Below are 13,941 nucleotides of genomic sequence, written 5' to 3' on the forward strand. Positions count from 1 at the left end.
GCGTTCAAAAACTGCCACGCGTTGTTTGCCTGTCTTCCCTCTCTGCCTCGCCTCGCCAGCCTCACGTTACGGATCTCAAAGCCGGCGAAACGTAAAAATGGTTTTGGACCTAGAACTATTCCGCGCCGACAAGGGTGGGGACCCCGAGAAGATTCGGGAGAACCAGAGGAGGCGTTTTAAGGATCCCGGACTCGTGGACAAAGTCGTGGATGCCGATACGGTGTGGAGAAAACGTGAGTTGTTGCGTTGGTGCGTGTGACAAGCGGCTGGTGAAAGCACGTTTTTGCGCTTTGCATGCGCGTGGCGTATCCGGCAATCGCGGCTCCGCGTTTCATCACTCGCTTTCTCGGATACTTTACGGGCTATAAACAGAGACATGTATAAAATGTTCTCAACCGGCGCGTCTGATGTTCCCTTCCCGTGCTTCGTTTCCCGCAGTGAGGCACCAACTAGACAACTGGAACAAGTTGAAAAACCTGTGCAGCAAGGAGATCGGCCAGAAAATGAAGGTAAGGCGATGACAGTCCATTAGCAAGTTGTCACATCGTTTGAACGAAGCCACCCAGTGTACTTTGTTACGCTGAAATTGATTCTAAAACATCAAAACGCAACTCGGAGTGGGCATGGTTTCAGGTGTTCGTAGCGACTTGTTTACGTAAGTCCCTATCGCAACTTGGTTCGAGTTTCAACTTTGCCGTTGAACCGTTACCGCCGCCAACGTTTGCCACTAGTGTATGCCGCCTACATTTTTTTTTTCTTTGTTAGCTTTAAGTTCTGAAAGTGCTATTGTAGTACTGTCTCAAAGCATGCTACTCGCGTTCCATTGTCTTGTCATCTCCAGGCGGCCAGCGGAGCTCGCCCAGTGGACATTGTCTTCTTTTCTTACTGTTGGTTTCAGAAAAAAGAGAACGTTGGGGAAGGCGACCACTTGCCCGACAGCGTTGTTGAAAAGCTGAGCGAACTCACTTCGGAAGTGTTACAGGTAAATCACAGTACCGTCTTATGAATGAGCCTCTCACAAACTACTCTAGAGGACGCCACAGTTTTCATAGACTACTACATTTTAACCCAGTGCCCCGCACAGGGAATAACTTCGGCATCTTTCCGATAAACTGCAGTGGGCAAGTTCATCTTGTAATTATCTCTACTGACACCTGTAACATAACTCTAAAAACAGTATATTTAAAGAAATGATGCCACAATGTTTTGAGAAAACTTGCGCATGTTTTTGTCGCACCCCACACTCATCGGAACCTATCAGGTGCTTTGCAGAGAGGATGTCGGTTGGCACCGAGATTGGGAAACATCAACCAGACAATACTTGTGCACAAACAGAATCAGCTTTTGCATGTGTCGGTTGAATGATAAAAATTGTTTGACCATTCCAAAGGCATGCCTGAATCACGAGAGGTGCTTTACGGTAGGAAGAATTTTGAATTATCTTTTATCGCACATGCGACTTATCTAGCAATGTAATCTCGTTACTCTCCGTTGCGCAGATATTCTGTGCTTCCGTCAGGGTATAGATGCAGTGATGGGGAACCAAATGCATCTCTATACACTCAAAGCATAACACTGCAGCTGCTTGGCAATTATACTGGATAAATGACTTCTGATACATAGCATTTCTTTTTTACGTGTCTTGAGATAAAATCTCCATACTTGACTTTGCCGCTTCTATTTTTGTTTGTTTTTTCAGAGCCTCACCGTCAACCAGATTAAGCGAATCAGGGTGCTCATCGACGAAGCCATAGTTCAGTGTAACAAGGACCTAGACACGTACGAGGCGGAGCGAAATGCCGCTCTCCGCGAGATGGGCAACTGGCTCCACGAGTCCTGCGTCGTCTCCAACGACGAGGTGTGCGCCCCTTTGCTCTTCTGACACCCCGGTCATGCAGAGTTCACTTGGCTGCAATCAAGCGTGATCTGGATTAAATAACTGCCACGGTGGCCTAGTGGTTATGGTGCTCGACTGCTGACCCAAAGGTCGCGAGTTTGAATCCCAGCCGCAACGGCTGCATTTTCGATGGAGGCGAAAATGCTTGAGGCCCGTGTACTTAGATTTAGGTGCACGTTACAGAACCCCATGTGGTCAAAATTTCTAAAGCCCTCCACTGCGGCGTCCCTCATAATCATATCGTGGTTTTGGGACATTAAACCCCAACAATTATTATTATTATCTGGGTGAAATTTCATGGCTGTGATTGGCTCCCCTTCGCAGCTTTCGAAAGAGGCAATCATGATTGGCTAATATGATACCACTCGAAGGTGTCCATGCGATGGGGTTATTACAATAAGTAGCAATGATTGGATACTAGAGGATTGTGAAATGCAGAAAGATTAGTTTCAGAAACAAAGAGAATGGCAGTGCAAGACTCGCTTTACTGCCGCAGCATCTAAAAGCTCAATATTGTTATCATTGTTGAATGTAAGCAAGATTTTCGTGTTGGGTTTTGTCTTGCAGTCATAAAACAGTCAATGTTTTAAATGCTGTAAGGGTAGTAAAGAGGGCTGGTAGAGGTGGTGTGGAACATTCGATGCTCAGAATGACCGTCGCAATTCCTCATTTGTCTGCAGGATGAAAATGCTGTGATAAAGACCCACGGGGATGTGGAGGTGAAAAAGAAGTACTCGCACGTCGACTTGATCGTCATGATCAACGGCATGGACGGCGACAGGGGTGCGGTCACGGCTGGCGGGCGTGGCTACTACCTCATGGTTGGTGCACAGTTGCATTCCGAGCAGGATTGTTACTGCTGTGTCATTCGTTTGGGAAGTTGCCTTGCCTACTGGTTTTACACGGAAGTGTCTGCAGGCTTTTGCGTGTCAAGAAAATGAGCAGACTGACAGAAAAGCTACAATATCAATCAATCAATCAATCAATCAATCAAATCTTTATTTTCAACATTTCATGCTTCTCAGAAGTAGAAAGACAATGCTTATCAAGCGTGTAGGTTAAAGATGGTCCACAAGTGTTGTGCATGATGTCATCATCATCGTCATGATGTTATGAAGGAAAGCGTAGTTTTTTTAATTGTCATGCAGCCTTTCTTTAACTTATTACTTCATTTTGAAGTTTATTAAGCATAGTGTCATACAGGGCTATATGCAAATCGGTTATATAAGTACACGAGGTGGTCCCATAGTAAAATTGTCAAGGAAACCTTTCGTTCAGCGACGCGCAACGCAAAATAGCAAGTGTGAAGATTTGGCAGGATAATAAAAGTATTAAACATATAATAAACATCACAAAGTATCAGTTGCAATAAGTGAAGCCTGATAAGAAACAAGGAAGCATACAAAAAGTATACTTCCTTGAATATTTTGAATCCGGTTCAAACACACTTTGAAGCTTTGTTTGATGTGCATACCAAAAAGAAGAAAAGAAAAGGCGGTATGAGAGACAAATATGAATTAAATCTGTTTGAAATAAGAACCTAAAACTGTACATAAAAAAACAAGCTCAGTGGTAAAAATCAGAAGGACAAAGTACAGAAATGGACAGCAGGCTATGCCATGCATTAAGATGCGAAAAATTAAGCAAAATGGAAAGTTAAGATGATAGAGTACTTGAGCGTAGTGACAGGGACGTAGTCAGTGATGAATAAGTATGGACAAGCTGAGAGAAGGGATTCCCTGGCCATTATGTTGAAACGAGTACGGTGAAGTAGCGGTCGTCGTTTTTGATGGTAGATAAACTGTGCAACATTCGCAGTGATTTGTTTGTCACAAATTAGCGGGTTATAAAGCGCGCGCGAGGCCGCTTTCAAACTGCTACGAGACAGAACGGCGCGAACCGCTCGCCAAGAAGCGCGAAAAGACGAAAAAACAAGCATCAAAAGACGCCGGCGCGCCGCATCCTCCTCACCCAATCGAGCCAGGCGCAGACGACGCGATCAAACGCCCGGCAAATCCTGGATGTTTCTAGAAGGAAGGGGGCACGCATCCGCGAGCGATGCCGCCGCGATTCGAACCTACTAGAAAGCTCTCGCCCTTTCCCCAGGCTTAGCTGTACTGCACGCAGAAGAAACATCCCGGCGCTTCTAGAACCCGGGGGAGAAGGGATAAAAGCGTGCAATCGACGGTAGTGAGGGCAGTGAAGGGAGTCGGCAAGTCAGTGAGCGAGTCAGTCGGCCCGGTGATGGTGAAGTTACGCTAAGTGTGGCTCCGTTAGCCAAAGAAGACGTGTTTATGATGGTGTGCGGTCAGTCGCTCGTCGATCTGGAAGAATCCGATGACGACACCGTGTGAGCCGTGACAAGTCACGACGACGGTTGAGCTACGACGATCAACGCTGGAGCTGGCGTGAGTGTTTCCTTGAAGAGAAGCATTCGATTACCGTCCAAGTATTGCGGACTGGATACGCCATTGTATATTCAGGACTTTAACGGTCATTGAATAGTTGTAATGCATGCGATTGCATTTGTAGCGTGTGATCGGTTTGTTTAGCTCCCGTTGTGTAAACACCATCTGAGTAATATTGTGAAGTTGTAACTGGTACCAGCCGAGTGTGCATGTGTTTGTATTGTTTGTATTGCCTTAACTGAGAATATATTTCGTTTTCGTTTGTGTTATCGACTCTCGGCTCTGACTCGGTCTTTGGACCACAACCGGCGTTCGCTGGCGCACCAAAGGACCAACTCTAAATTGTCCGCGCTTTCGTGGTGCGTTTTCGGAGGGCCTTGACGCCAGCCCTTAGAATCCGCCCGGCGATTGCCGTCCCCATTAACGGGACAAGTGACATTGTTAAAGGAGCACTGTATTAACACACCTCTAACCGTGTCAACACCCCTAAGCATCTAGCTGACGGACGGAAACACAATATGCTATAGACGGCGACACCACGTGATGTGGCATCAAAGACTGAGCTTTCTAAAACTAACATGCCAAGGGTGACAGGGTACCTTTGACGAGGACAGGTCTGCCTATCGAAATGTCGGCCAGCCTATCTCGTTCATGCAACCTTCGTATGGTTACAAAGATTAAAAAATGCAGGTTCTCGCATGTCCCATTTCAGAATCACTACTGTAACTTGGGCAAGACTGTTCTGACACCCTCGCTTACGAGAATGGTGGCATTGGTGTTTGCAGAACGCAGCCGTGTTCCTGGAGCAGGCCCTTCTGCAGCTGGCGTTGCAGATGCTTCACGCCAAGGGCTACTCGCCACTGTACACGCCCTTCTTCATGCGCAAGGAGGTCATGCAGGAGGTGGCCCAGCTCAGCCAGTTCGACGAGGAACTCTACAAGGTGAGCGGCGGAAGAGCTGTGCTGCGCGTGAACTTGAAGCTATAGTTAAATCTCGATATAACGAACTTCAGTATAACAAAATTCTTGATATAACCAAGTATTTCACTTTTGACAACTTCATGCCCATAGAACACCATGTATTTTGAACCTCAGTATAACGAGTCGCGTTATTCGCAATTTCAATATAACAATGTTTCAGTGCTGCCCCGGGGGAAAATCGAGGCGATAAATTGAAACTTCCGCTAGGTCCAGGTGTTGTATGGTTGAGCTCCAAGTGGTTTCTGCGAATGCTTATTCGATATTACCACAGTGCATTGTGCCTGCAAATTCACGTGGTGTTTGAGGGACATCTGGTGTGCTTTGCCAGTGGCACTTACTGGTGAGAACAAGATTGCACGCTTGATAGCTGGCCTCTATAGCTGGGTTTTTGTTGAGGTAGGATTGCAAGAACACTTCCAAAATTAATTTTCGCCATGGTTCTTCCCATAGTCTCTGTGCTGTCTAGGGTTGTTGAGGAGAACATCTAATCAGTCGATGCGTTGCTGAACGATATTACCACGCGCTCTTATTTCTTTATTTTATGTGATTGGGCTTCACCCACAAATCTGTCGCCACCAATCGTGTGGGCCGCGCTTTAATGTCTGAGGAAACTTTGCGATGACTTCAGGCTTTTGCAATAAGATTGCGCGCATGAGGCAAGTAGTCGAGTTTATTCTAGAGCTAACGCGAGCACCAGCGATAACGCTGGAATTTTCTATTACTCGTGCATAAAAGGCAACATCTTCCGACAACCATCGCATTATCAACGACTGATGGCCGTGCTCGCCATTATCATTGTACAGTCAGTGTTGCTTGTACTTTGAGTCTTTCTTTTCGTGGGCACAAGTTCGCTCAATAAAAAAGTTTTATCTTTACCGTTATGAGCTTTGCGTCTTTCGTCATCATACCACGTGACAACATGCTCCCTTCTCTCTGCCACCAGGTGATCGGCAAGGGCGGCGACGGTGCGGTGGACGAGAAGTACCTGATCGCCACCTCGGAGCAGCCAATCGCTGCCTTCCACCGGGACGAGTGGCTGTCGCCGGAGGCCCTGCCCATCCGCTACGCAGGCATCTCCTCCTGCTTCCGTCAGGAGGTCGGCTCGCACGGGCGCGACACCCGCGGTATCTTCCGCGTACACCAGTTCGAGAAGGTCAGTTGCGAGACGTGGGCTTAACAGGCTGTACGTATGCTTTATAGGAGTGTAGATACCAAAATCGTACGGTAACGCGACATGAAACTGACTACAGCATGAGCTTTGCGGGCTTGCAAGAAATGCTGTGACGAAATTTGACTGAGAACAGACAACTTGCAACTAATTTATTTGAATTTTAAAGTCTAGAAGCGAAGCTTGGCTCCTTTTCCAGACTTATTGTGATAACCGTTAGCGAAAGCATCAAAAGAGAGCTGCAAAAAGTGTGGCGTTGGAGTTGTGTATGGCAAATATGGTGACTGCGACTGCCCGGTGTATGAAAATGTTGCACCGTCCAACGCCAACAGATCAAAAATGCAATGATTTTTTTACATCTCCATTTGCTCGAATCCAGGCGTTCGCTCATGCTTGGATTCCCCCAACGCCGATAGCGACAACGAAATGGCCTTGTTGCCGGGAGACACAGCTGCGTGTTTCGGTGTGCTGCAAAGTGGAGGCGGCTGTGTGAAAGGTAGCAGATTTGCTGATGTCACTGCTTTGGTACTCTTTGTCACATTGGTGTCACGTGATTAGTCAATTATGTCGTCCCACAAAGGTGTTTCTACCTCTTGGCAGGAGTTCTTGAAATCTTCACCTGAAGCCTTTGGTATCTACACTCTTTTAACGAAAAATTCGTCTCGCAAACTGGGCGTTGCATCCCGAGCTTGTGACGTCCACTATCTGGTTCTGAAACATTGCCGCTGAATTCCTCTGTTCCAGGTGGAACAATTCTGCATCACCTCGCCGCACGACAACAAGTCGTGGGAGATGTTCGACGAGATGATCGGCAACGCGGAGGAGTTCTGCCAGAAGCTGGGCATTCCTTATCGTGTCGTCAGCATTGTGTCAGGTGAGAGGCTTTCCACTAAGGGGCCAGACCCCCATTGCGAATTTCTGTTAGACGCCGGAAATTGTGAGGCACCATCCGTGGAGTGTTTTACCGGCAGAATTTTTCTTATCTGGCAATCGTTCGAGGGGTTAGAAGAAGTTGAACTGCTCTGAGGTCAGGAGGGTAAATCCACCATCAACAGAGGCACTCTCCCTTATTGCCCTTGCCAGTGCCAGCAAGCTAGAGTCAAGACCTCGTTATAACAATATCCATCTGACATGAAAATATATTCGTTGTATTTAGTAACTCATATCCAATTCATTATAAATGTATGCTCGTAACACTTTGTTTAAGGGAATACTATTCCTCATTTACTTTGCTATAACTGATAGTTCATTATATTGAGGTTTGGCTGTATGCGCCTTCCCTGTGTTCTTCCATGGCAGGATGCAAGGGAACACGTCATGTTGACATGGCGAGCCCCATCCTACCTTTTTCTTCTTTTTATATTTTGGTTTGAGCAGCAATTTCAGCGCTGACATGGCACTTTGCACTGGACAAGGAACCAAAGTCACGTGACATAGTCAGTGACATTCCATGCAGTGCCTATTGCATAAAGAATGTGTTCAGGTCACTTTCTCTCTCACTCAAAGCATGACTCCCTTGAACGGAAGGAAGGGTGCACGCTTTCTGTTCGAGGCTTCAAACATTTTTGCACCATCCAGTTGCTTCGTGCTCACCAGACGTGATAGCCACTGAGTGGGCTTTTGTGCAATGCTTGTTTGCAATGTCTAAACTGAGGTGAGGGGCCTTTAAGCTAATCACAAGGTTTCGATGTAGTGTACTACTTACTCAGACTTGGCACTGGGGTCTGATCGCAAGCAACGATTCTGCGTGCACATTGTGAGTGGCAACATGAACGGCATTGAGCTGCACAGGCTGTTGACGATCATTACCACACGCTTTTCGAACTTCGATGCTGTAGATTGTTGTGTACAATGTTTTCGCCGATATTGACTTGCATTTAGTCATGGCATTTCATGTTTTTGCGAACAGGCAGAAGCTTGATGGTTGTGGGTTACCTCCATTGTGGGTTGTGGGTTGCTGCTTTCCAGGAGCGCTGAACAATGCTGCGGCCAAGAAGCATGACCTGGAGGCCTGGTTTCCCGGTTCCGGGGCCTTCCGAGAGCTGGTGTCCTGCTCAAACTGCCTGGACTACCAAGCACGCCGCTTACTAGTCCGCTACGGCCAGACCAAGAAGATGAATGCGCAGGTGAGGACTCTTTCCTTGATATTTACAGCGAAGCTCTCTTAGTCCATTCTGTGCTGTTGTTGTCGCCATCGTCGTCGTCGTCGTTGTCGTCGTCGTCGTCGTCGTAGTAGTAGCAGTAGTAGTAGTAGTAGTAGTAGTAGTAGTAGTAGGCATCACACAGGCTATGTGACCAGATTGGGGAGGGGGGCAATAAATAAATAAATGAAACGAAATGAGGGTGATTACAGTCAACTGCCGATTTTTCGGACGCCCGATTTTCCGGACATGCTCGAAAATTCGGACGCTTTCGCGGCACCGTCACCAGCCCCGTAGACGTCAATGTATTAGAATGTCCAAAATTTCGGATGTTGAAGCTATTCCGCGTCCGATTTTTCGGACTTTCTGCCCAAATTGCAGGTCCGAAAGGCATTATTTGAAGCCCCCCACCTCTGCCGCATCTATCATCTCGTAGGTTCGAACCAGCGCTTTCGAGAGTCGATCTGTTTGCGATGGTAGCACAGTCCGAAAGTCAGCTTCGCCGCAATACCAAAGCGTTATGGGGTGAAGCAGACCAGAAATTCAAAGGGGCCGCTATCGCGGCGCCGTGCGGCGATGTTACGGATAAGCAGCGGAAATGCACGGAGGCGTAATGGCGGCAGCTGGCAAACGCGCCAGTACGGCTTAATCGCTGACAACCCTTACGATAAGCACCTTCAGTTAACTGCTCGCTAGTGCACGTGGCCTAACGCAGTTGCATGCGTACTGCACGCATTTAATAGGCGAGAACCCAAATGCGCTGCGCCGCCATTCCTGCTGCCTCTTTGTGCGAGACCGCTAAGTGCGCCGCATAGATGCGTTGCCTTCGCGGACGAAACCAGCTCGCCATTGCCGCGCCCGTGTGCGGTCAGGAACTAAGTGCGCATCACGAACCCTTTCATGATAAATGCATGCGTACGTTACAGCAGCAGAGAAGTGACGGCGTCAGCTTACTTGGCGATGTGCTGCACACAACTAGAAACGACCGGCTTGACACGGCAGCAAATGCTGCGTATCGGCGGCGATTCGGCGATGTGTGTGTGCATGTTTACATGCGCACACGCATCGGGGAAAGCCGGATGAGTCGTCCGCTTTTCCGCCACAGTTTTTGCGTTCCGCGTCATCGTTTACAAACGCTTCATGCGAGATAGCCGTAATCTATTCCGCGCTTTGCAGTTATCAGCGGCGCTCATCACGAGATGCAAAAGTGGCGGTCGGCACGTACGTAGTTAAGCGGGCTTCGCGGCAGGTACTGAATGTAATAGCGAGAGCCTGAGCGCACACCAAAATGCCTGATAATTGTACTGGGAAGCATTAAAGCTATTTCGGACGTGGCTGTGGCGCTTTGACCACTTGTGCAGAATAAAAAAGCATGAATTTGTTTTTTCGGACTGCCCGATTTTTCGGACGATTTCGCGGTCCCTAAGGAGTCCGAAAAATCGGCAGTTGATTGTATAATGAATTTTGGTAAAAAATACTGGAAAAGCAATTTGCACTTTTGTTAATTGCATTAACTAGATACATTAATTGTAGTAAACTGCCATTGCCTGAGCTCGCAGGTCACGTGATCTCGCTTTGCCCAATCAAGTGTAAGTGCGCATGTTCCAAATCTAGCGGAGGATTTATGACACTACGTGATCTCGCTAGCCAGTTGCATAAAACTTCTTAGACAGATTACAAGGCCCGCCACAGTGGTCTAGTGATTATGGCGTTCGACTGCTGACCTGAAGGTCGTGGGATCGAATCCCGGCCACGGTGGCTGCATTTTTGAGAGAGGCGAAAATTATGGGTGTGCGAATATTCGAAATTTCGAATATTTTTCGAATAGTGTTTGCTATTCGATTCGATTTGCACTAAAATTTTACTATTCGAACTATTCGAACTTCCCAAAAACAAATACAGTCAACGTCCGATTGAAAGTGACCCCTACAAATTTTCAATATGCTTCACCTCATCACACCCCCGTATTGCGGCAAAGCTGCCTTTCAAGCTCCGTTACGGTCTAATTTGGCCAAGACGCAGTCAACATCAGATTCGAAGTGACCCCTACAGATTTTTAATATGCTTCACCTCATTACACTCTCGTATTGCGGCAAAGCTGCCTTTCAAGCTCCGTTACGGTCGAACTTGGTTAAGACGCAGCCAACGTCCGATTCGAAGTGGTCCCTAGATTTTCAATATGCTTCACCTCATCACACCTCCCTATTGCGGCAAAGCTGCCTTTCAAGCTCCGCTAGGTTGCAAATGGATTAACTCAAGGAAACGCTGGTCCAGCATGGAGATGAAAGATGTGGCAGAGGTGGGGGCTGAATTAGTGCTGTTTTGGACCCGAAATTTGGGCAGGAAGTTCGAAAAATCGGACGCCGAAGCTTTTTAGCATCCAAAATTTCAGACGTTCTTGTATACCGACATACACTAGGCAGCTTTGGAACTCTGTACTTGAAGGGAGCACACCCTTGTCCGCCACATCAGTTGGGCTTCCACAGAAGTTGGAAGAGGAGGAGAGGCTGAGGAAATGGCATTTTTGCCTATCAGATGTAAAGTGTTGTCAGCAACACTTTGGTTACACCAAATCATGTACATAAATACAATTTGGCCTCTACATTGACTCATTCTTGATAAGACAACTATGAAACACCACCCCGTGCCAGCGCTTCATCAACCTAGCAAAAAGAAACACTTACATGTTGCTATCTCATAAGAACATACTTAGGGATTCTGTGCAACTTTTTTCTGTAATTTCACTTCGAAGTATTCGAAAAATGTTTGAGAAATATTCGAAAATTATTCGAAAATTATTCGATTCGATTCGCACTGAACCTTTATTATTCGAATTCGCTTCGCACCCAAAATTCTGCTATTCGCACAGCTCTAGCGAAAATGTCTGAGGCCCGTGTACTTAGATTTAGGTGCACGTTTTAAGAACCCCAGGTGGTTGAAATTTCCGGAGCCCTCCACTACGGCGTCCCTCATAATTATATCGTGGTTTTGGGACGTTAAACCCCAGGTATTATTATTATTACACAGATTACAAGAGGAAGCTTTGGAGCCATAAATGGTTCACCTACCCGGGCATCTCAGTTATTGGGGGTGGGGGGCGGGTCTAGATCTCTCAGTTATGGGGGGGGGGGGGCTGCCCTCCTTGAAATCATCCACCTAAGAAAGAGAACGCAAGCAAGCCAGATAACGATTATTGTTGTGCACTCTAAAAAAGAGTGTATTTTGGGCATCTTTCGTCACGCGACAGTGATCGTCCCGCATGCTTTTTTTGCAAAATCGCCACGTGGCAAGTACTTGCAGGTCACGAATGGCAGGCGTGTGACGTAGCTTTCTCGATAGGAAAGTGGCAAGCACACCATCTTCGAGAAAAGAAACGCAAGTGAGCCACATTACGATTATCGTTGCGTGACAGGAAAACGCCCCAAGCGTGCCTTTAGGGCGCGGCGCAAAAATATTCTTCTAAGGGTGCAATGTTCCTTGATCTTCTGTTACGTTACGTTTCACATTGTGACTGAAAATGTAAAGCACGTACCTTTTGTTGAGCTTTGACGTATCAAAACACTATGCCACAGCTACAGATTGATCGGTACTACATCGTATCCATATTATGACACATTGGACATGGATGAACGAAAGGGGAATTTTAATACATGACAGCTTATTTCACAGTGCGCGACCTAGGAAAAAAGGGACAGTAGAAAAAAGAGTGCTGTCTTTTTTTTCTATGTTCACGTGCTGTGAACTAGGCCAACACGAACCAAAACCAACTCGCCCAAGCTTCTACACTTGTACGCTACATGTGAATAAGACTATCACTGACACCATGTACGTTGACATTGAACACAAGACGTGAGATGTCATCCTCCCTTACGTGACTTTCGAAAAAAAAAAAGAAAACAGCGCTCTTTTTTTCTAATCTGACCCTTTTTTCCTATGTTTGTGCATTGCGAAATACGCTGTCATGAACCAAAACCAACTCGCCCATGCTTCTGCGCTTGTGTGGAAATTTTAAGTGCTCGTTTTGTTTGTTAGACTCAACGTTAAGGAGAACTAACAGACAATCAAGCCAAGAAATGTATAGGGGATGTTATCTCTAGTAATTGTGATGTAAATGTGAACATGTTAGTGTGGACGGAAAGACAACTGCATGTGTATTAATTTCTTGTTCTTGTCATTAGACGGAATACGTCCACATGCTGAATGCAACGATGTGCGCCACGACTCGGGTGATCTGTGCCATCCTGGAGAACAACCAGACCGAGGAGGGTGTCATCGTGCCCGAGGCCCTGCGGCCGTTCATGCCACCTGGTGAGCGCTCGCACCTTGTCACCAGTTGTTCGCGCAAAGCCCCGAGTTTTCCAATGAGCCTCACGACTGGTTCTAGAAATCTGAGGCTCCTGGGCCAGTTTTTCTTTTATTCTTCCTTTCTTTAAACATACTTTTGCTTAAAACAGCTGTTGCTGTGTCTGCTAACAGGTGCCTTTTTTGTAACATCTGGTAATTGCCACCACACATTCTTACAGACTTGCAATACTGATTTGACAGATAACCATGTAAGCCACGAAAACCTACCACAGGCTGAAAATTTCAATTAGAGGCTTCATTCTTAGCCTAAGCGAAAATTCAGTGTTATTACAAAAGTTGTGACCTGGGTATGCCTCATTACTGTAGGACCATAAGTTTTCCTTTTGATGACAGGTGCCTTTGCCGGTTGCATGAGAGCTTGTAATCGAGTGGTGCATGCTTACATTTGCAGCGTACCGGGAAATGATTCCGTTTGTGAAGCCGGCTCCGATCGACGAGGCCGAGACGAAGAAGCAACGCAAGCACCGGGAGGGCATGGAGAAGAAGGGCGGCGACGAGAAGAAAGAGGAATAGAGGACCACTTTCTGTCAATCTGTACAAACTCGTCTTGTTTGCTTTTTCATTCTTATATGAACGGAACCATAAAATCAAGGTCAAGTGAAGGATAACGAAGGGAAAGCTAATAGAGCAGTGTGATATGTAATGGACTGAAACACGATGGGTGTAACATTAAGAGATTAGAAGATGGTCATCGGTATACACTCTAACCTCGATATAACGAACACGGATATAACGAATTATCGGTTATAACGAAGTAAATGAAGAATAGTCTTGTCATAGATACAGTGTTACAAATATATGTTTATAACAAACTTTTCTATATATATAACGAACTTATTTTCGTGTCAGATGCGGCTTTGTTATAATGAGGTTTGAGTGTAGGATATTCAAGTTGAGACTACTAGCACAGTCGACTGTGTAGTTGGTATCAAAGCGCTCCAGCAGTACTTGTAATTTCTTTGCTGTACTCTAAAGTTTTTCA

The 13,941-nt window shown here is 46.5% G+C and overlaps 1 protein-coding gene across 1 annotated transcript; it reads left to right on the top strand.

Moving 5' to 3' along the window:
* Positions 1 to 3: 3 nt before the first annotated feature.
* On the top strand, positions 4 to 13,500 carry LOC119371711 (serine--tRNA ligase, cytoplasmic). Its single transcript, XM_037642167.2, has 11 exons — positions 4 to 233; positions 439 to 509; positions 899 to 982; positions 1,700 to 1,858; positions 2,578 to 2,718; positions 5,091 to 5,246; positions 6,229 to 6,438; positions 7,198 to 7,327; positions 8,422 to 8,579; positions 12,773 to 12,902; positions 13,351 to 13,500. Exons 1-11 carry the CDS (start codon positions 98 to 100, stop codon positions 13,470 to 13,472), a joined length of 1,497 nt encoding a protein of 498 aa, XP_037498095.1. The 5' UTR covers positions 4 to 97; the 3' UTR covers positions 13,473 to 13,500.
* The last annotated feature ends 441 nt before the right edge of the window (positions 13,501 to 13,941 follow it).

Source organism: Rhipicephalus sanguineus, chromosome 10, assembly GCF_013339695.2.
Source record: "Rhipicephalus sanguineus isolate Rsan-2018 chromosome 10, BIME_Rsan_1.4, whole genome shotgun sequence".
NCBI classification, from domain to species: domain Eukaryota; kingdom Metazoa; phylum Arthropoda; class Arachnida; order Ixodida; family Ixodidae; genus Rhipicephalus; species Rhipicephalus sanguineus.

Excerpts from the sequence above, each read along its gene's own strand:
- LOC119371711 (XM_037642167.2), top strand. The coding sequence starts at position 98 with ATGGTTTTGGACCTAGAACTATTCCGCGCCGACAAGGGTGGGGACCCC. Across the intron at positions 234-438 it reads CGATACGGTGTGGAGAAAAC|TGAGGCACCAACTAGACAAC; the intron begins GTGAGTTGTTGC and ends CGTTTCCCGCAG. Across the intron at positions 8,580-12,772 it reads CCAAGAAGATGAATGCGCAG|ACGGAATACGTCCACATGCT; the intron begins GTGAGGACTCTT and ends TCTTGTCATTAG.